General features: G+C 41.1%; 1 protein-coding gene across 1 annotated transcript in view; it reads left to right on the top strand.

Moving 5' to 3' along the window:
• The window catches only part of LOC136860734 (uncharacterized), a 333,859-nt gene that overhangs the window by 232,642 nt on the left and 79,367 nt on the right, over nt 1-21,850 (top strand). Inside the window, exon 2 of the mRNA XM_067138775.2 lies at nt 18,870-19,020. Within this exon, the coding sequence (XP_066994876.1) occupies nt 18,870-19,020 (151 nt within the window). The remainder of the gene's footprint in view (nt 1-18,869; nt 19,021-21,850) is intronic.

Genomic DNA, 21,850 nt, shown 5'->3' with positions numbered 1-21,850 from the left:
GTGTGAGGAATTCAGGGCAAGTTAATAGTATCCCAAGGCACATGTCTACCGGAAGGGACTACTTGGCTCCTTGCTGGACCACACATTACAGTCACTGCCACGAACAAGTTCTGGTGCAGTCTCTAATCAGTGCAGCCGATATCATTTCCACTCGTAAAACCACATTCGTGATGCTTCCCTGACCCACATTACTCACTTACTGACCCAGCTCTCACCCTAGTGACTGGGCTCACCACAATTGAGGATCTGTTACCAGGGGAATGCCAGTAGTACTTTTTCGGCTTTCATCACTACTCCTATGCAAATAAAGTCGTCTGCAACGAGATGGTTCGATACATTAATTTATTAGGAAAGGAAGCCATATTTTCCAGTGTCGATCTAGTTCCCTGAACTTTAAGGTTTTTTAGTCTGTCAAAGGTACGAATTATCTTTAAAAATTCAGCCTGCGTATGTTTGTGATCGCAAAACTTTAAAAGTAGTCGGTCGATTGACGTGAACTTTTGATACAACGTTGCATTCAAAGACGAGCATGTTTGGGAAGTGGATTGAACGAAATCGGATTGGTAGTTTTTATAATAAGCAATTTTATGGAATTAATTTAATTACAAAGATTGGATCGACCTTATGGACAGATTGTCGCTAGGCGACAAAGACTTAGGCTATATCTTCTTTCTTTCGTTTTGGCCAACTGTGGACCACGTCAATTCGATTTCAGATGCTTCTGGGCTTTGATATGCGCCCAGTAATCCTTCATTCTTTCACTCTGCAACTTTCTTCTCTCTTCTGTCCATGGTGGTGTTTGAGTCCGCAAACTAACGTTTGCTTGGAAATTCTTTGTGTTTATTTTCGACTTGTAAGTTTCCCTGTTCCTTATTTCCGATCCTTGTATTCCCATTTCTGTCAGGTCCTTCTTTACTTCCTGATGCCAGCGTACCACAGTTTTCCTGGTCTCAAAAAACCTTACTATCTGGTTGGTCAGTCTTCCCGGGTCCATACTGTAGATGTGTCCAAAGAACATGGCTCTCCTCTTCCGGATGGTGTCTGAGATCTTGAATGCACGCTGCCAAATCTCTACTGGAATGAGAAGGCATATTGTTGTTGTTGATTCGTTGCAAAAAAATTTACACGACAATATTTAATTCGGATGTTCAAAAGTGCGATTGATCGCATATTCGCTAGAATACATGCATTTACATACCCATTCATTTCATATCAGACAGAGCCACAGCGTAGCGTGGCCAGGTTTAGCTAGTAACACTATAACATACCTGTAAAAACACATTATTAAACAATGAATTAAATGCTTCGTTCTACAAGAACATCCTCGGATTCTATCAAATCACTTTAAACCATGCGTGTGTATATATACAATATTGATTGAGAGTTGATGATAATACGAACAAGTATTAACAAATTATGATTGTAGTAGTATTCAGGCGTCACTTTATTAAATTACGAGTACCTCCATATGCAGTGTTTGAAAGAAACTCTCAATCACTGCCAAGTTTACGCTACGTAAACAATATCGTACATATACACTGAGTGGCCAAACATCATGGGAAGATACTGAATGTGATGAAAAAAATCTAAACACATCCATTACATGACCATCAACCTGCTCAAGAACGATTGAAATCCAGAAGAAGTTTTCTACATTCTACTGAGTGCCTTTCGGAGTCACCTCAATCATAAAGACTAACTTCCTGGAGATCCAGAGACCTTCATCTCAGTGGATGGATGGATCCATCTGAAACTCTTCCAGCCGGTTATGAAGAATCGTGGTCTACATGGAAGAGTCTGAACAGGCTGCGGTCTGGGGTTAGTCGATCTAAGATCAATATGAAGAAGTGGGATCTATCTGAAGAGTCAACCCTCTGTGCCTGCGGAGAAGAACAAACCATGGCGCACCTCCTTCATTGCAACTCCTGCCCTCTCGTTTGCACCATGCAAGATTTAGAGAAGGCTACACCAAATGGTCGAGATCTCGCCAAATTCTGGTCCGATATAATATGATATAACCATTACTTTGAATGTACCTCTAGTGTGTTTTACCAGTTAGCTAATTATTGTTTCTCTTTCTTAACCAATAATTTATATGATGTATTGCTTTTGATACGAATAAAATAAATGTCTTCAACAGACTTAAAAGCCTTAAAGTTGCGTTAACTTTTATCTAAGTTTCAATATTCAGTACGGTACTAAAACTTTGAGACTTTAACCGAGTTTAACCCACAGTGTCTACAAGATGTTGGTGACACCGATCTGTCTGTGCTAAGTATGATAATTCTTGTCGCAACACATTAGCGTCGTCCTACATAGGAAGGCGGAAAGATGTGTAGTTCCCATTTTACACTAACATCTCCAGGTTTATTTATTCGGTCGGCGGTAGCAGAGTGGTTTTCCGTGGATTCCATTCTCCTGCACTAAGACGAATACCGGGATAGTTCCTAGAATAGGCTACGGGCCCCAACCCCGTCACCATCTCCGAGCATCTCCTTCCCCGTAACAAATCTCTCGGCCTGCGAGGCGGAGTTACCGTTGATGCAAGTGTAATGGACTAGTATAACTTGGAAACACTTATCTAACCCATGGGTAAAATATCGAGCTCTATTATTATTGTGAGATGTGGCTATGAAGTTCTTTACGTCTATTATTATTATTATTATTATTATTATTATTATTATTATTATTATTATTATTATTATTATTTCCTTAGTTATGTACGTACTTTATTTGGTATAAATCGTGGTCGTAGCAAAACAGGTGAGACAATGTCACGACGCGTCTGCTTCATGTATATTAATGTGACTTTACTTAATGTAAAATCACAGACCATTGCTCTAGCACCTTTGTCATTAATGCTTTTTTTTTTTTTTTCTTGTTCCATTCGTAGTTTTCTGAAGACGAAATCTTCTGTAAACGTTATTTGTTCTCCAACAATAGTGGTGAAACTGGATGCAACTGAAATGTTTGAAGTTATACTGCAAAAACACTACACCTTTCAGAGTCTCAGTTGTGAACCTGTTTATGTCCTTGGTCCACTGTGAATTAAACAATGAAAATATTCACTCTGTGTTTGCATTATGACTTGGAATGCCAAAAAAAATCGTATTTACAGCAAAATAATACTTAATAAAACTTTCAAAACTCAATTTATGCAGAGACACAACCTCTAAACAACGATGAACTAGAAAGAAAACGGAAGCAAACATTGAACAAAAAGTGCTGCCTATTTAAATGTGGCCGTGAAGTTGATAACACCGCGTGCAGTTTAAATCATTTTAAAATCCCAAAATGAGGACGTTTTTCAAGTTATTCGAAAATTCGGGCGGGCGTTTATCGTACTGTTAAAAAGAGTATATGTCCGCGAAAAAAGAGGACATACGGCATCCCCAGTCAGGAAGGGCATCTGGTCGTAAAACTTGGTACAAAGATTCATTTCACTTCATACCCGATCCCGTACAGCAGACCCTCTCAAAAGTCCAAAATCTCTCGCGTGCAAACCGAGGCGCAGAGGTTCTTTGCGCCGAGCCCGGCTCAGTTCGGACCAGCGTTTTGTCTCGGCTAATCTTGGCTTAGCTCGACTCAATTCGGCTCGGATGGTAGAGCGCTGCAGAGCAAGTGAGGAAGGGGGAGACAGGAGGAGCGAGCGAGACAGGAGTAAGGAAAGAGAGAGACACCGCTATTGCTTAAAATCCAGGAGTGGGTTGTGCACTCTGGTCAACATTGCCAAGTCGTCTTTTCCACTTTGCGCTGCGCAATGCACCGGTGCATGCACTCTGCCGTACAGAAATGGAATAAGGGTTGGACGTAGATAGATATATAAAACTTACGTGGAAGAGATTATCACAGAGGTTTAGCTACTGGCTTTCCAATCGTACGGCAGAAGTTCGAATCCCGGTATATTTCGGGTAGGAATGCTCACCTGAAATAAGCCTGACGTATTGCAGAATATCAGATCTTAAAACACCGATCCGACATCTCGCACTATAGATCTGTTCACCCGGAATTCCCAAAAGTGCGCGCTGGATTCCTGCTTGTGTGAGATCCTAAACACCGAATGATATCTCGTACATTGCATAACCTTCAGCGGTAGATGCCACAGATGGCCAGTAAAGTGAGAAAAAGCTATTGTTCTCATCTTCATGCTCGACCACTTACTTTCTCGGTGCTGTGAGACAATAAGCTTCCGGACATCTTCTCTCAGAGCCCGATCTTGAGAAGGTCGTACGAAGGTTAGGATTATAACAGCCAGCAGCGCGACGTGCTTCACAAAAACAGGAGTTGTAGCACCAGTCTCCTTGCTAGAGCAGAATCACACAAGTCTTTCTCGTAAAGTAAATTGAATCCAATCAATCATCAATGATCTGCACTTACTGCTCTCGCCCAGGTGGCAGATTCCTTTTCTTCAATGTTATCAAAGAACTTGGAAATTGATCAACCATTTCCAGTCCCTTGCTCCATGTCCTATAAATGAATATTTGTCCCAATTCGTCCTCTTGACTTCCAGGTTTATTATGATATTATGATCTCTCCTACTTTTAAAAGTTCCACTCATCTTTATTCGCCCACTAATGTCATTCCACGCCATTTCTCCACTGACAACTCGGAACATACCGCTTAGTCGAGCAGCTCGTCTCCTTACTCTCAAGTCTTCCCAGTCCAAAGTTCGCAACATTTTCGTAACACTAATCCTTTGTCGGAAACCCCCCAGAACAAATCGTGCTGCTTTCCTTTGGATCTCGTATCAAGTAGTCCTGGTGTCGGTCGCATACACAGGAACCATACTCTGACTGGGGTCTTACCAGAGACTTGTACGCCCTCTCCTTCACATCCTTACTATAACCCCTGAATACCCTCATAACCACGTGAAGTGATCTGTAACCTTTCTTTACAACCTCGTTAATGTGATAACCCCAATGAAGATACTTCCTTATATTAACACCCATGTACTTACACTCATCCCCATGACGTACTACCACTCCATCTACACAATTTTATCTTCATATTATGATCTCTCCTACTTTTAAAACCTCCACTGAAGCTTATTCGTCTACTAGTGCCATTCTACACCACTTCTTCGCTGACTGCTCAGAACATACCACTCAGCCGAACAGCTCGTCTCCGTACTCCAGAGTCTTCCCAGCCCAACGTTTGCAACATTTTTCTAACACTTCTCTTTTGTCGGGAATCACCAAGAACAAATCGTGCTGTTTTCCTTTGGATCGTTATCAGTTCTCGTATCAAGTAATCCTCGTGTGGATCTCATACACTTGAACCATACTCTAATTGGGATTTTACCAGAGACGTAAGCTCCATTTGTTCTGGGTGATTGCCGACAAAAGAGTAACGTTACAAAAGTGTTGCAAAGTTTGGGTTGGGAAGACTTTGGAGAAAGGAAACGAGCTGCTTGACTAAGTGGTATGTTCCGAGCTGTCAGCGGAGAGATGGCGTGGAATAACATTAGTAGACGAATAAGTTTGAATGGCGTCTTTAAAAGTAGGAAAGATCACAATATGAAGACAAAGTTGGAATACAAGAGGACAAACGGGAGCAAATATTCGTTTATAGGAAGGGGAGTCAGGGATTGGAATAACTTACCAAGGGAGATGTTCAGTAAATTTCCAAATTCTTTGAAATCATTTAAGAAAAGGCTAGGAAAACAACAGATAGGGAATCTGCCACCTGGGCGACTGCCCTAAATGCAGATCAAATTTGCTTACAAGTTGTTTTACGTCGCACCGAGGCAGATAGGTCTTATAATTACGCTGGGAATAGGAAAGGGCCGGCCGTGGGAAGGAAGCGACCGTGGCCTTAATTAAGGTACAGCCCTAGCATTTGCCTGGTGTGAAAATGGGAAACCATGAAGAAACCATCTTCAGCGCTGTCGATAGTGGAGTTGGAACCCACTGTTTTATTCGTATTCTTAATTCATCCTCGGCATTACAATTCTTAGATTTCTCTTATGTCTTCTCTTCCTTGTTAGTATATTCTATGTTTATGAAATGATAAAAGTATTACTGTAATTTCTTAGATGTTTAGTTTGTAATCTTATTCTTATATCCCCAGTAGGAAAATGTATCTTACGCTTTTTATTTATTCGTTTTGTTAGATGGTATTGCACCCGTCCACCTCCCGAGTCCCAGACTAGCATTAATCTCAGGGGTGTCGGTTCATTATTTAAGTCCACAAATATATAAATATAGAGGCATAAGAGAACACGGGAATGAACGGAGCAATTAAAATTAAAATGGGGAAAGCTCGATTGTAAACTTGAATTTAAGGACACCATGATAGGACTAGGAAGTGACAGTTAACTTTAAAAAGGGTATCATCTAACTACAATGAAAAGATTGAGAATGGTTTCCTTTGAAATAATGGCTAGAAGAGCGGTTTAATACGCCATCCGACGTACGAAACTTTGATACATTTGGCAATGATATTTAAATTTTCACACACGTTACATAAACAAATCACTTGCTATACCGCAAGTGGTATCAATATATGGCTGGGTTGCTCCTGAAAGAAATTACAAATGGGGTATAACTTATGGATCGATTACATTTGAATCGAACCGTTGTTCAAGGAAATAGCTTCCTTCTATCGGGAGCCCGAGCATAACCCATGTTACGGTCGGCTTCTCCATTTAACCAAGATGACGTACCCCGGCTATTTACACTTTTCCGAGACCGGTACTCGGACTGGGTAATGTTTCTCGTGAATTACGAAAATGGATTACACGGGCAGTTCCTCTCTTACGATGTCCAGCTGATTCCATACCACCGAATTAACATTTATATTTTATTTACACATGATCTGAAATGTTACAAAGTAGCCCCAGTAGACTACTGCTACAGATGAGATAACGAGAAGCGGTGGGAAATACCATGCCGAAGACCTCCCCTCGCATCGCAAGCGAAGTAAACAAACCCACAAAATATTACTGTAACCTGTTCCGTGCGGAAACCGTACGATAACGAGGTAACAAAATGACTATTATATTTATTATTCTTATTATTCAAACTACTCGAATAGAGGGATGTTGTCACCAATTATTTAATCCACTATCGTCAGAATATTTATTTATCCACGAAATTATCATCCTTGAAATTATTATTATTATTATTATTATTATTATTATTATTATTATTATTATTATTATTATTATTATTATTATTATTATTATTATTATTATTATTCAACGGTTCCTGGCACTGTCACGTTTGATTATCGTCATTATTATGCGGGACGCAAACACAAATGGTTATTACTGTTATTATTATGATTATATCCCTCTTGTGGTTATTATTATTATTATTAATGAATAGGTGACTCAAGATATTATTATTATTACTGAACCGGTCACTTCCGCCAAAATATATTAAGATATCGGTCGCGATTACAATTATTTTACTGATCAACCAACGACATCATTACTATTATCATTATGACAATTATTATTAATCTTACCGCGATGATTTACCATCGTCCTAACATTGTTACTATTATTATCGGTTGCACATTATCTTTTAGATTCCCGTTTAACATCTTTATCAATGCTCATTTAATTAAGGCGGTCCAATCCTTTATCTGCAATATTTATTATTATCATCACGCCATCATGATTGTCATCACTCGTCATTACAATGATTACAATATACGATCATTTATGTGGAATCGGAACTCTCATTATCCTTAGATCCGTAGTATCTCGACGAATAGCGGTGCAGTCTATTTATTTCGTACATGCTGTCACGGGTTCGAATTCTACCCGCTACATAACTCAGTATTTCTCTGTGACACTGCCCGTACATTTTACACTCATTTCAATATGCTAAGTGTTTCTCATACGGAATTTATATCCCTTTCTATCTCAAGATTCCTTGATTCATTTATTTCTCACAGAATTATCACCTGACTTATTTATTCCACTTCCGACATCGTACGACCTTTTATTATCTGACTGCAGATTCTTTAACATTTTTTCTATCTCATTTTGATCTACGCCTTAATTCGTTCTCCACAAATAATCGTAACATTTTGAAATTATATTTACCAAAATTTGACAATCATGGTTTCGTAATATTAGTCCTACGTGTTCCGGCTAATAAATTGCAAATTTAAGACACGACATTTATTCGTAAAAAAATATTGGACCGTAATTTAAACCACACGTTCATTAACATGTACGGATTATTAGCACCGACATTAAATTTCAATATTATTAATTGATCACATTAAATTACCACACACTTTAATTCCGAATTAAAAACGACATCCCGTCATTAAATGATTCCCGATAAACTCAACATCTTATCACTTAAATTTTATTATTGCGCACTGCTCACTAAAATTCCAATATCTCATGAATTATTATTATTATTAATATCGCTTCTCACAAATTTAACAACTTCACTTTGAAAATATGAACATACTGATCAACAACAAAACACAGCTGGCATGACAAGGCTGGACTTTCCTTCAACGTCATTACATAACTCGTCAAATGACTAACAGAAAAGCACAGACCGGGTCTATTAGACTTTGATAACAAATTCAAATGTAAAAATATTCTTGACTACCAAGAAATATGAATGCATGCATGACTTAACGTACTACCCTATATCTACAAAATTTACATCTACAACAAACTGAATACATAAAAAAGACCCGATTATTTAAGTTATTATTACTAAATCCTGTCCGTGCTACAAATTTAGGATGGGATCGTTAAGCGACCCATCTTTTTACAGAAGGTAACCAAGTCTAATCAAATTATTCCCATTTTCCCAATCACGCTAACATTTCCCAAATATTATTTGCATGTTGGTACTCATCTTAGTTATTGGTAATCCATTGCAGCTTGGCAGACGAGGGACCAACACGGCCCCATTCTTCCGTTCTACTCGCCCATTCTTGATGGCGTAGTTCCACAAATGATTTCCTGGCACATTAACATTTTTACACTAATACCTTAACTATCACACCACTTCACCATTGACAATGTTAACACTGAAAAGTTGACTTTTACAAAACAAATTAATACCCTAGACCCAAGATTTATTATATTACACTGTTTTAAGCTTCGTCCATTTACCGCACAAAGGACATGGACACGTACGACGAGGTGTCGAATTATTTGCCCGGCACGTTTTATGTTGTCCGACGCGATACGCCCGACGCAGGTTTCCCACTTGAAGTGTTCATGATAGCGGTTCGATCCTCCTAAGTACAGGCTATTATTTCCCAGTTACTGTTCGTCACACAGTATTCTATTCTTGCACTTAATGCTGTACAGTTGAATTTTATATTAGTCACTCTTGCAATGCAATTAATTAACTTTACTACGATATTTGTAACTGGCACACACTGTCCTAAGTTAACTACTTTCAGTTCACGGTTTTCGAGCGCGGTCACATTTTATAAGTACCGGCGGATGCTCGCACCAATACATGTTGAATTACTGTAAGCACGACAAATTTGAATTCAGCTGCGGACAGTCGTTCAGCTTCGAAGTACAATTTCAAATCAAGCGAGACTAGCACAACTGCTAAGACTGCTAAGACTGGTAAGGCTGGGGTAATGAGTGTTCTATGCACTCGTATATATTGACGCAGCTTTCCCTAGCGCATTATCTGACGTCATATCCATGATGGAGGGGGTGGATTTTTAATATCGGCATTTGCATTCCGAATTGGACGTTATAATTTATATCAAAATAATCCACTCCGCTAGCATATTTGCTGGATTAAATATGAACTCCTGACGATCATAGATTTAGGAGATACGGGTGGATTTAGCTCCTCACATTTCGCGCCTTTGGAAGCGTCCTTTACAACGTGGTTTTCGTCCAGCCAATGACATTCAAGCTGTCTGGTTTCCAAGAAATCCAGCCTTCACTTTATTTAATTTGCCCATAATTATCGATTATTTTTCCATGCGTGACATCTAATTACATTGATCCGTGTACTCACAATAATTTATTACTGATTACTTTCGAAGTTACATTGGTGTCTCATCCACCTTCTCTCAAGATGGTATCCCTGAGTCTTCCATCAACCTTTTGTGATTGGCCTACAAGTGGTCACGTGATTTAAGTTTCCACCTGCACGAACCTAGGCTAGCGAATGTCGTCGAAACCGCTGTACTTTTCCATTCAACCTTTCCTCGAATTCATGACGTCGCGGAAGTTTCCGTTCGCCCAAAATATCCCAGCGCACTGCACGTGTTGCAAGCTTTCATTGTCTCAAACTACCCTCTTCTCTTTCTGACCAAGACTTATTTGTGGACTTGTATTTTTCCTGGTCGCCAAACTAATGGACTCCCCTGCTGTGAAGCAGCTAAATTCTGTTGTGCCAGGCTAAGCCTCACGGCTCCAGTCCGTCGCGTACCCAACTTACTATTTCAACACAGCTTGTACGGAATAAGTTTTCTGTATTTCAATAAATGTACCATATATTATTTTATCAATCAAATCATGACTGACTATGGACCTATGTCACTCGGGTTCAGTATATATTAGTTGGTACATTTAAGTTAAAGTGGCAGTTAATTACAGCCAAAGGTACCTCTGGTCCTACTTGTAATTAACTTTAAATAAATATATTTCTATTCTATTTCTATTTCTACCTCCCGAACGTAAGCTCACAGCTGCGCGCCCCTATGTGCACGGCCAATTCGTTCGGTAACAATGAAGATCATTCCTTATATTAACACCTAGGTACTTACAGTGATCTCCATGAGGTACTATTATCACCCCATCAACACAGTAATTAAAACAGAGGGCTCTTCCTCTTGGTGAAACTTACAATCTGACTTTTCATCCCATTTGCCATCACACCATTGTCTGCTGTCCATCTCACAACAATTGGTGCTGACCTCAAAAAAGAAGGCGGTGGGACATTGTTTAAACATCGGGTCATCATAGACAAGTAAATCTACCTTTCAAGGGGACGAACATTTCCTTGTACAATGGGGTAAATCTAACTTAAACACTGCATTAAATTAATGATACGATTAGCACTTCAGCTTATCCCACTTAATTATGGAATCATTCTTTGTCCTGATGGAGGACATGTGCATAGTGCAGGTCTTTCTTTTTTTTCTTGCTATTGGCTTTACGTCGCACCGACACAGATGTCTTATGGCGACGATGTGACAAGAAAGGGCTAGGACTGGGAAGGAAGCGGCCGTGGCCTTGTTTGAGGTACAGCCCCATCATTTGCCCGGTGTGAAAATGGGAAACCACGGAAAACGATCTTCAGGGCTGCCGACAGTGGGGTTCGAACCCACTGTCTCCCGAATACTGGATACTGGGTGCACTTAAGCGACTGCAGCTATCGAGCTCGGTTCAGGTCTTTCTACTTGACACCTCCTTCCTCCATCACATCTGATCTTCCCAACCCGCCCGCATCCCTTGGCCGGAGAGAGGGCGTAATTCTCTAGGAGGCCCGCCCCACCCCTTCAGGGTGGAATGAAAACCTTCACCGTGTCAGCTAAGTCACTGAGCTATCTAGCGCTCCATCGTAATATTGTACTACTGTTGATAAATAATACGAAGGGGAACTGATTAGCTTAGTGGCTTAGTTGCTAACCTTCCATCCGGAATGCTCGTATCCCGGGTAGTGACTTTCATCTCAAAAATCAGGTGGCGTGAGGAAGGGCATCAGGCCTAAAATCAAAATGAGCCTAGGTGGCTCCAGTAACCCGAGAATTACCTGGGATAAGATGAAGAAAATAGTAGTAAATAATAATAATAATAATAATAATAATAATAATAATAATAATAATAATAATAATAATAATAATAATAATAATAATAATAATAATTGTTCCGAGGTATCTGTGGAACAGCAGAGGTGAAAGAAGGTGCGGGGGTGAACAGGTCTCAGGCTACGAAATTAAAGTTAATTTAAAATTTAACAAGGTTATATTTTCTTTTCAAAATTCAGAAATAACAAGAATGGCAGGTACAGAGTAGCAAGGCAACAAAAGTACAATTACAGTATTTACAGGATTTGGGCTTCGAGCCCCGAACTCACAATTCTTGGGCAACTAGCCCAACTTTACCCCAAAACAAGATTTAACAGAGGGGCAGAAAACCCCATTCATGCCCAGGAGCCCTTGCTCTAAATTACACAGAAAAGCCTCCTCGAGGCATACATACTCAATTTTCAAGAAAGAGCCACTCGCTCTCAACTTTAAGCCTATCAAAAGCCACACCAAACTCCACCTTCAAGTTGTCCTCTAATGACATAGACACGGGGGTAAAATACCCAACCTACTGAGGTCTCTTAAGTGAGAAAAAGGTTAATTACATGACCTCCAAAATAACAATTTGAGAGGAGGCTATCTGCACTCCTAATACCTTTGTTTAAAACCTAAACTGGCTCTAGGCCGCTAATGCAAGGGCTAATCCCATACTAACGAGGTGACTTTAGAAAGAAACTAATTTACATTACGTTAAGGAAGAATCGGTTGTGAAAAATAAGTTCACCTCAAAACAATATGAGTGGGAGCTCGAGAGGGTTAAGCACTCTCTATCCCAATATGTAGCTTTAAAAGAGAATAGATACTAAGAGTCTTTACATTTTAGGGAAAAGTTACATGGTGAAAAGCTTCGGACCCGCCCCGAGAGTTAAACTGCTGAGCTAGCAAGAAAAGAAGTTATTAAACGGCCATTACCTTGTTGTTGAACTGCTGGCCGAAGAAAGAGGCGCTTCCCGCCCCCTGCTATGTACTTTACACACTGAAAGATGGTACTGAAGTGGCGCAGAGACCCGAAAATCAGCAGTTTATATACTCTCGTGGAAAGTTCGAGGCGTTTCGGAAATGAGAACACCCGCCCACAAAAACTTTATTGGCTAGGGTTAAGCAATATATCCCCTCTGGGGAAGATACACCTGATTGGTTATAAATTAATTAAAGAAATTCGGGATTGGCTAAATTCAAAACAAGGGGAAAGAAAGGGTTATACAGCCAACTTAAACAATAACAGAAAGAAATTTAACGAGAAACAAACTTTTGAAATAAAAATTTCTCCAAAAAACAGTTCTTTCACTTCGCACTAGGGTGCACCATTGTAGTTCTTCAGTAGTGTCCTCTAGAAGAGAAAGTTCACACTTCTTACTACAGGTAAAACAAAATACATCGAAAACGACCCGGTTCAGAAACTCCAAAATTTCCAAGTAGTGACATCTTCTGAGAAACTTGAAAATTAACACAGTAGATAAAGTTCAGACTTCCTCCAGCAGAGGAGTTTCAACTGGCGCAAAGTTTGAATTAGCGGCGTGGAGGTGTACCGCCCGGTACAATAATAATAGTAATAATAATAATAATAATAATAATAATAATAATAATAATAATAATAATAATAATAATAATAATAATAATACGAACCTGTCGTCATCATCTTCAGCAACTGCTAGAAGCAGAAACACTTCGTCTTCAAACGCATCCATCTCAGCTACTGTTTGCCGCTCCGGTGTGAAGACAAACTTCGCAGCGACCGCGAGATTGTATGTTTCGCTGTTGCTCCCGTATTGGTGTGAGCAGACCTTTAAGGTGTCGAAATGTAGACACGACAGTCCTTTGAAATGTAGATGTCTTGTAGAATGTTGAGGATCCCATGAGTAGGCCACGACATCAACAATAGTCGAGCCGGGAAAACATGGAAAAGTCTTCTCTCTCGCTAAGGCAGGAAAGCAACCTATGTCGATCACTTCTTTACAAATGGAAAATATAGCCTGATACGATTGATCATAGAAGCAAGACAGAAGCGAAATATAGAAATGGGCCGAGGACATCAACCTAGGACCTAGGGGCCCACCTAGAAGATAAGGCCTTTTCTCTGGCCAGGAGATTTGGCGGGGTTTGGAGGATTTCTGGAGTTGGAAGAGGGGGAAAGAGGTTTGCATTGGTGAAGGAGTTGCGAGGGGGTCCCGACCTCTTGGCTAAGTGCTTTATTGATTTTCCAATTTTGTACATTTCCATTTCGGTTACATTTTCATGTGTTTTTACAATTATCTTTATCGGACATCAATCTGTCACCACTGATCTGCATTTAGGACTGCCGCCCAAGTGACAGATTCGATATCAGTTGTTTATGTGGACATTTCTTAAATGATTTCTAAGAATTTGGTAATTTGTCGAATATCTCCCTTGGTAAATTGTTCATGCTAGGCCTCTTAAAGACAGGCATCTCACAGTAGTTGCTAACAATGAAAATCCACAACCTGTTTCCAGTCATTCGACCAGGTCACGAATGGAATGAATGAAGTCCCCATCTAGCGGCGAGGATAGGAATTGTGCCGGCTGCCGAAGCCTGTCGCACTCCTCTGAGGCAATGATTATGAACGACAGATGAAATGAAATTTTATTGGAGACAGGGAAAGCCGGAGTATTCGGAGAAAAACCTATCCCGCCTCCGCTTTGTCCAGCACAAATCTCACATGGAGTGAGCGGGATTTGAACAACGGAACCCAGCGGTGAAAGGCCGGCGCGCTGCCGCGTCAGCCACAGAGGCTCTTTAATTCCTAACAATATTGCTAGCTAATATGAAGAGGCTCAACTAGACAGCGAGCCCAAATTGATTTGCCTTATGGCTGGGGTGACCTGAACATTTGCGTCACGAAATTACCGATACAAACTGTGTGACGCGATGTTACCTTGCAACCGTGCAAGCTGTGATGTGAAGTACTGATGGATAGCCTTGACTGAGAGACCTACAGAATGTTCCTTTATCAAAGAGACCTAATCTCATCCTACTCTAGAGAACTCATTATTTCACTCGTGGTAGTTTCATAGGGGTTCGAACCAGTGGCGGCCCGTGGCCAAATTATCCGGCGGGGCACAACTTATAAAATAATATGGACAGTCAAGTAGATATTTAAGGTATCGGTTGCAAAATATAACAATAATGCGCATGTGAATAAATACACTAACAACTGACTTGTAAATCAGCTTATTCCGTTTACAGTTGGTTCCAGTTAGATATTAACACCAAGGAAAAAGACAGTGAAAGGTGGGGTCAAAGGAAACGAACCCGTGACCTCTCCATTTCCGGTCAAGTGTTATTTCACTGAGCTAAATGGCAGGGGATAAGCTGATCCACATTTCGTTTATAACCTGTTCCCCTACAAGTCAAGTAATAATGAATATACTAACCTTCTCATTTTTAGATGAAGTCTATTCTTCGATCCTTTGCTTGAGCAAATATTTCGATAACTCGCTGGTTGAAGTCGGGAATCGAACGTAGGCTACCATTTTACTTTCAATTGAAAGCATCGCCAGGGCCGTTAGTCTGTCTTGGCTCATCGTATTCCTCAAGAAGGTCTTTATTCGATTTAGAGTAGAGAAAAACTTTTTACTTTCCACTGTCGACATCGGGTTTGTAACAATGATGCTCAGTAACCTAACGCATTCATTGAAAGTGTCTTGCATATTGTTGCGCAGGAAAAGTTGCAAAAGCGCCGCAGCACCATCTGCCGCACGGACGTCTACCCTGGAATATAACACTTCAAGTTCGGTCCTGAGCCTGGCTTTGTTCACTTTCGGGTACTTAATTACGGTTGACGCGGAATTTTTTCCGGAAAGAGAGTACAAAATTCTCCAAAACTTGATACCCGAATAAGGTTGGCAGCTGCTAAATGGCCTATTAGAAACACGGTAACCTCATTTAAGATAACTTATTTTAATAATGAAAACATCTGAAAGCAACTAAATCCCTGCATGAGCGATATGAACGCATTTTTAAATAAACAAGACTAAAATATTATTGGATTTACTGTAGTTACAGAATTGGTGAATTGGCTACACTGATGTTTGTAAAGCGCGGATATTTCTCGTGATCTGTTATTTGCTCTATGCGCATGCGCTGCAGAAGGCCTCAAGGATCTGAGTGCCCAACCAGAAGTACTCCCCGTCGCCCGCTCACCCACACAAGCCCACAGCTGTCATGGACTTTCACCATCTTCAAATACTGTGTTCTAATGCGCAGGCGCGTCGTTTGGGCACAAGACGGTCTAGTGCCCAGAGCTGCACATTTCGCCTGCCACTCGCTTCGCAAGACTACTGCAGTCATTATTGTCGCACTGACAGCAACAGCTTGTCTCTTTAAATACGAGTACAAAAGGTATCCTCTCTTCGTGCTTAAAGACATGGTTGTTTTAAATACCTACCAAAATCCGTAATCCAGTTAAGAATATAACATTTTGTCGTGATAATATTTGTAGAAATAATTCTGTTGTTCGGCTGTAGCCCAACTAAATTATAAATTATTTCCTGAAATTCTGAGTGCAAAAACTTGACAGGGCACGTGCCCCTGTGCCCCTAAGGGCCCACCGCCACTGGTTCGAACCCCACTGTCGGCAGACCTGAAAATGGTTTTCCGTGGTTTCCCATTTTCATACCAGGCAAATGCTGGGCTGTACCTTAATTAAGGCCACGGCCGCTTCCTTCCCACTCCTAGCCCTTTCCTGTCCCATCGTCGCCATAAGACCTATCTGTGTCGGTGCGACGTAAAGCAACTAGCATAGGGTCTGAGTCACTTCCCCGCTTTCCGTGCACTGAATCCTACACTTGACCCCAAATTCCATACAGATGTCTGTCTAAAACAATTCGTTAGATGCAGATAGGTGTAGGGGTAGCGTGCCTGCCTCTTACCTGGAGACCCCGGGTTCACTTTCCGGCCAGGTCAGGGATTTTTAACTGGATCTGACGGCTGGTTCAAGGTCCACCCAGACTACGTGATTAGAATTGAGGAGCTATCTGACAGTGAGATAGCGACCCCGGTCTAGAAAGCCAAGAATAACGGCCGAGAGGACCCGTCGTGCTGACCACACGAGACCTCGTAATCTGCAGACCTTCGGGCTGAGCAGCGGTTGCTTGGTAGGCCAAGGCCCTTCAGGGCTGTAGTGGCATGGGGTTAGTTATTTTTTGTGGTATAGCATCGCGCTAACACAGAAGGTTTTGACGGCGCTACGATAGGAAAGGGCTAATATTGGCAAGGGCTGTCGACAGAGAGATTCGAACCCACTATCTCTCGAATGTAAGCTCACAGCTAACGACTCGAACCACATAGCGAACGTGTCCATTAGCTTCTGATGTAAAAGCACATCTCCTGGTAGGAAAGTATGCCCAATCATTCAGTCCCCGCTTCATTTTTCTTCCTATGGAGACTTCACCCTCCTCCCCATGAAATGAATGACTGTATTAATTTAGCCATATGAGTTGTCGCCGGCCCCGTGTTGTAGGGGTAGCGTGCCTGCCTCTTACCCGGAGACCCCGAGTTCGATTCCAGGCCTGGTTAGGGATTTATACCTGAATTTGAGGGCTGATTCGAGGACCGCTCAGCCTACCTGATTGCAATTGAGGAGCTGTCTGACGGTGAGACAGTGCGTCGGTCTAGAAAGCCAAGAATAACAGCGGAGAGGATTCGTCGTGCTGGCCACACGACACCTCGTAATCTGCAGGCCTTCGGGCTGAACAGCGGTCGCTTGGCAGGGCATGGGGTTTATTTATTGATTGGAGTTGTTGCCTTTAAATATTATCTAGTATATATGAAGAGAGTTTAAACCTCGCGCCCGCCAGCCTCTCACCACTAGGTTCCGTGGTTCAAAGCCCGGACACTCCATGTGAGATTTGTACTAAACAACACGGAGGTGAGACGTATTTCTCTCCGGGTACTACGGTTTTCCCTGTCATCTTTCATCCCAGCAACACTCTCAAATATCATTTCACCTGTCAGTCATTAATCATTGCCCCCAGAAGAGTGCGACAAGCTTCGGCAACCGGCACAATTCCTATCTTCGCCGCTAGATGAGGGTTTCATTTAATCCATTCCTGACCCGATCAAATGACTGGAAACAGGCTGTGGATTTTCATTAAAAGAGTTAACTAAAAGCAGCTTTGTCCAGTCCGTCCGTCCGTCCTACTGGACCGATCTGATTCATTTATTTATTCCCTCCGGAATTACATGCCGGTGAATCATGAAGCACTGATAGGTCTCCACGTTCACTCAACTTTGAGTAATTATAACATCGAATCATTAAATGATCACTCCAATAACTGCAGGCGAAGGCTCAGTCTAGCCCGCAATACATATTTTACTTAGCGGGTTGCATACAGTTAAGGAGCAATATCTTCACGTAGAAATATCGGCGACTATCGGTAAAGCTGCAATTTCAATCAAACTTGGTACACATATGACTTAACTTTATCTAGAGAGAAATACCGTTGTAGTAAGACGCACAAAACACCCCTAGGAGTAGAGTAGGGAGGGAGTGGCATGTAAATAATCGAAAACGACCTACAGAGTGTTGAATCTACAGTTTTTGGAGTCGCTGAGATGAATAGTGCCACTCCGAATTACATTTAAGTCCATCGGCATGGGGGTTAAGAAGGGGTGAAAACGATAATGTCAAAAATGACCGAGATTATGTATGCATATGCGTATGTTCCAGCATAGCTCTCAACCGAACTCGATATTATGCACAGATGACTTACTTGGTTTTAAAATATAAATTGTTATCAAAAACATAATAGCTATTTGTTAGTTATTGAAGTGGGATTATCTAAAAATAATCGACTTGTATCAATAAAACTGAATTGCTGATTGCAGTGGCCCAGTTTTTTTGGATTTGAATCTCAAGTGAATGAGACCAGTATGTCTGTAAATCAATAGAGCTATACCAACATTGTCACTCACAATGGATATGTATTATAATATACCCTGCGATACCTGTACATTGCAGAATAAAATTTATACAATATTGGATAGTTGCAGATTTCTCTTCACTGTCCCTTCATCCCTCATTAGATGAAAATCAAAAGAGCATTTTCAGAAAGTCGTTTCTCTCGATTTATTTCAGGTGCTGGACTTGATGAAGGAAGTAGCGGAGGACGACGAAGATTCAAGTGACATCTCTGGATACCATTCAGACTCAGACTCGGCTATCATGATGTCTGGTAATTCTCCTTACGTCACCAAGAGAGCGCGCTACAACTTCCTCTCTCGGTCTGGTGAGTATCAATGATCAGTTTGGAGCAATATCTCATCGAAACTCAACCATTAAAAGAGAAGTCAAAGCCTTTGTTTAAATTTTCATTTGCATATGACAACATTTCTCAGCATAATAAGGGAGTTTACTTTATGTCACGTGACGATTTGAAGTCAAATTCGTGGCTGCATAGCCAATGTGGTATAGGTAGACACATTTGATTCACGTGAAAGGACACGGCTTTGATTCTCTGACAGGAAACTGACAAAGATTTCCACTTCTAGAAAGGCACACGTAGGGTGATGAAATGTCCACTAGTCAGTACCGTATACAGTATTTGAAATTTTCCAGTGAGAGGCAACATTTGTTCCTTTTTTTTTATTCTGAGCATGTATTCCCTTTTCTTTTTCCCTCTACCTGCATTTTCTGTTTTGGAGAACGAGATGATAGTGCAAGTGAGAAACAAAAGATGATGATAATGATGATGATGATGTGATGATGATTGTTGTTTAAAGCGGCATATGTCATCCGCCCCTAATGATACGAGGTGCAACGAAATTAAACGACAATTAAAACTTCAAAATGTGTCCACAGACTAGAACCTAAAACGAATGATGAGGAAAAATGACCCTGAATCCAGAACAATCAGTGGATACGATTCACAATGCCTTTTTTTTATTTATTCAAGAAAAGGCACCTGAGCCGAGGCTCTTAACGGTGCAATACAAGGATTAAATATTGGCAGAGTTTACACAATACAGGACAATTCACAATGATGGACCCGGTTTCATAAATTTATTCTAAACATATCGTAATGTGAGACATGTGCTAAGAACGGTAAACTCTCAAAGTTTTTCAGTCATATCACAAGTGTTCTATGTTAGCACCTCAAAGAATACGACATACATCAAGCCGATAGTCTATCTCCTGCCAAACCTTGTGTAGTGTGTTGCGGTCAATCTCTGCGATGGCTGCTGAGATGCAGGCACGAAGGTCGTCCAGTTTTAGTGGATGATCCTTACGTTGTGCCTATTCACAGTCCCGGAAAGCTGAAAAGTCGCTTCATCACTAAAAATTACCCTTTCGGAGAACCCATCCTCTTCCATTAATGCGAGAAAATCAGCACAGAAGGACGCTCGAGCAGCATAATCAGTGTGTTTTAAGGCCTGCACCAGTTGCAAGCGGTAGGGTTTCATTCGTAAACGTTTCCGCAGAATGCGCCAAGCAGTTGCGTGTAGAAGTTCAAGTTGCCTCGCTGCCCGGTAGGTGGACTTCTGCGGACTCCGCACGAAAGTGGTGCGAACACGTTCCACTGTCTCTTCCCCGGTCGACTTGCGCTTACAGATGCAGCCCGTGTCTCTGAATTTTGCGTACCACGCACGAATGGCTTTTCCAGTAGGTGGGTCTCTTCCATATCTGGTAGGGAAATGCCGTTGAACACTAATCACAGACTTGTTTACATGGTAATCAAGCACACAGAACGACTTCTGCTCTCCAGCCGCAGCCATTTTCTTTACTCGCTTCCTGCGCGCCCGTAACGGCTGAAAATGAAACCACGTGGGATGAAATCTAAACCGAACTAAACTTTGAGAGTTTGCCTTTCTTTGCGCATATCTCACAGTATGATTTGTTCATTAGATTTCATAGAATAAATTTATGAAATCGGGTCCATCATTTTGAATTGCCCTGTATTTACAAAACAATAATACCTTATTTCTAAATACGTTACAGTCTAAGAGAAGAGGAAACCCTTACAAATACATAAGACCACTCTACATTACTTGGTTTGTAAGATTTACTGCCCGTTTTCTTTTGTCCATAGATTATTTATTTTTTGTTTAAATGTTGAAATTGTTGTTGCCTGTTGTATATGTTTAGGGAGAGCATTGTACACCTTCACAGAGTAGTGCCATAAGGAGTTACAACCATACTTACTAGTTTTAATTCTGTATGGACTCCCTCCGCTCCTCGAGTGTTATATGAGTGTATGTCAGAATTTATGATACAGATAGTGTTTTCTCGGATGATGCTTCTTGACCAAAGGAGTCCAAAATCCAGGTCACCGGCCCCTCATTGTAGTACTAATCACTGGTAAAGCAGAACCATGATGTTTCTCCTATAGTAGTACCAATTACAGGTAACAAAGAATTATGGTGTTCCTCGCATGGTAGTAGTAATCACAGATAATGTACTGTAGACCCAGGGTATGTCACACGTAAATGCACTACTCGTAGACAACACAGACCCATGGTATTCCTCACATAAGGTCACTACTCACAAGCAACGCAGACCCATGAAGATCCTCACATAAGGGTAGACCCAAGGTGTTCCTCACAGAAATGTACTAAACACAAGCGCCGGCTAGATCCATGGTGCTCCTCATATAGTGGTACTAATCACAGGCTACGTATACTCATGGTGTTGCTCACATAGTGGTAGGCCTACTAATCATAAGCAATGCAGACCCATAGTGTATCACACATTATGGCACCACCCACAGGCATGGCGTTCTTCATATAATGGTACTACTCCCGTAGTCATCCTCCCCCGATGGCACTAATCACAGACCTAGCTGGAGTTCCTCAGGTAATAGTGATTATTGCTCTAAGAAGGACCACAACCAGGCACATGTAGTAGTACTAATCGCAAGTAAAGTCGACATATGGTGTTCATCGCGTAACGGTAGTAATCACAGATTGTTTCATGGTTCCAAAAATATTATCCCTTCAATCAATCAATCAATCAATACTGATCTGCATTTAGGGCAGTCGCCCAGGTGGCAGATACCCTATATGTTGTTTTCCTAGCCTTTTCTTAAATGATTTAAAAGAAATTGGAAATTTATTGAACAT

Source organism: Anabrus simplex, chromosome 1 (genome assembly GCF_040414725.1).
Source record: "Anabrus simplex isolate iqAnaSimp1 chromosome 1, ASM4041472v1, whole genome shotgun sequence".
NCBI lineage: Eukaryota > Metazoa > Arthropoda > Insecta > Orthoptera > Tettigoniidae > Anabrus > Anabrus simplex.
Note: the sequence above shows the minus strand (reverse complement) of the source record. Positions and strands in the feature narration are given on the sequence as shown.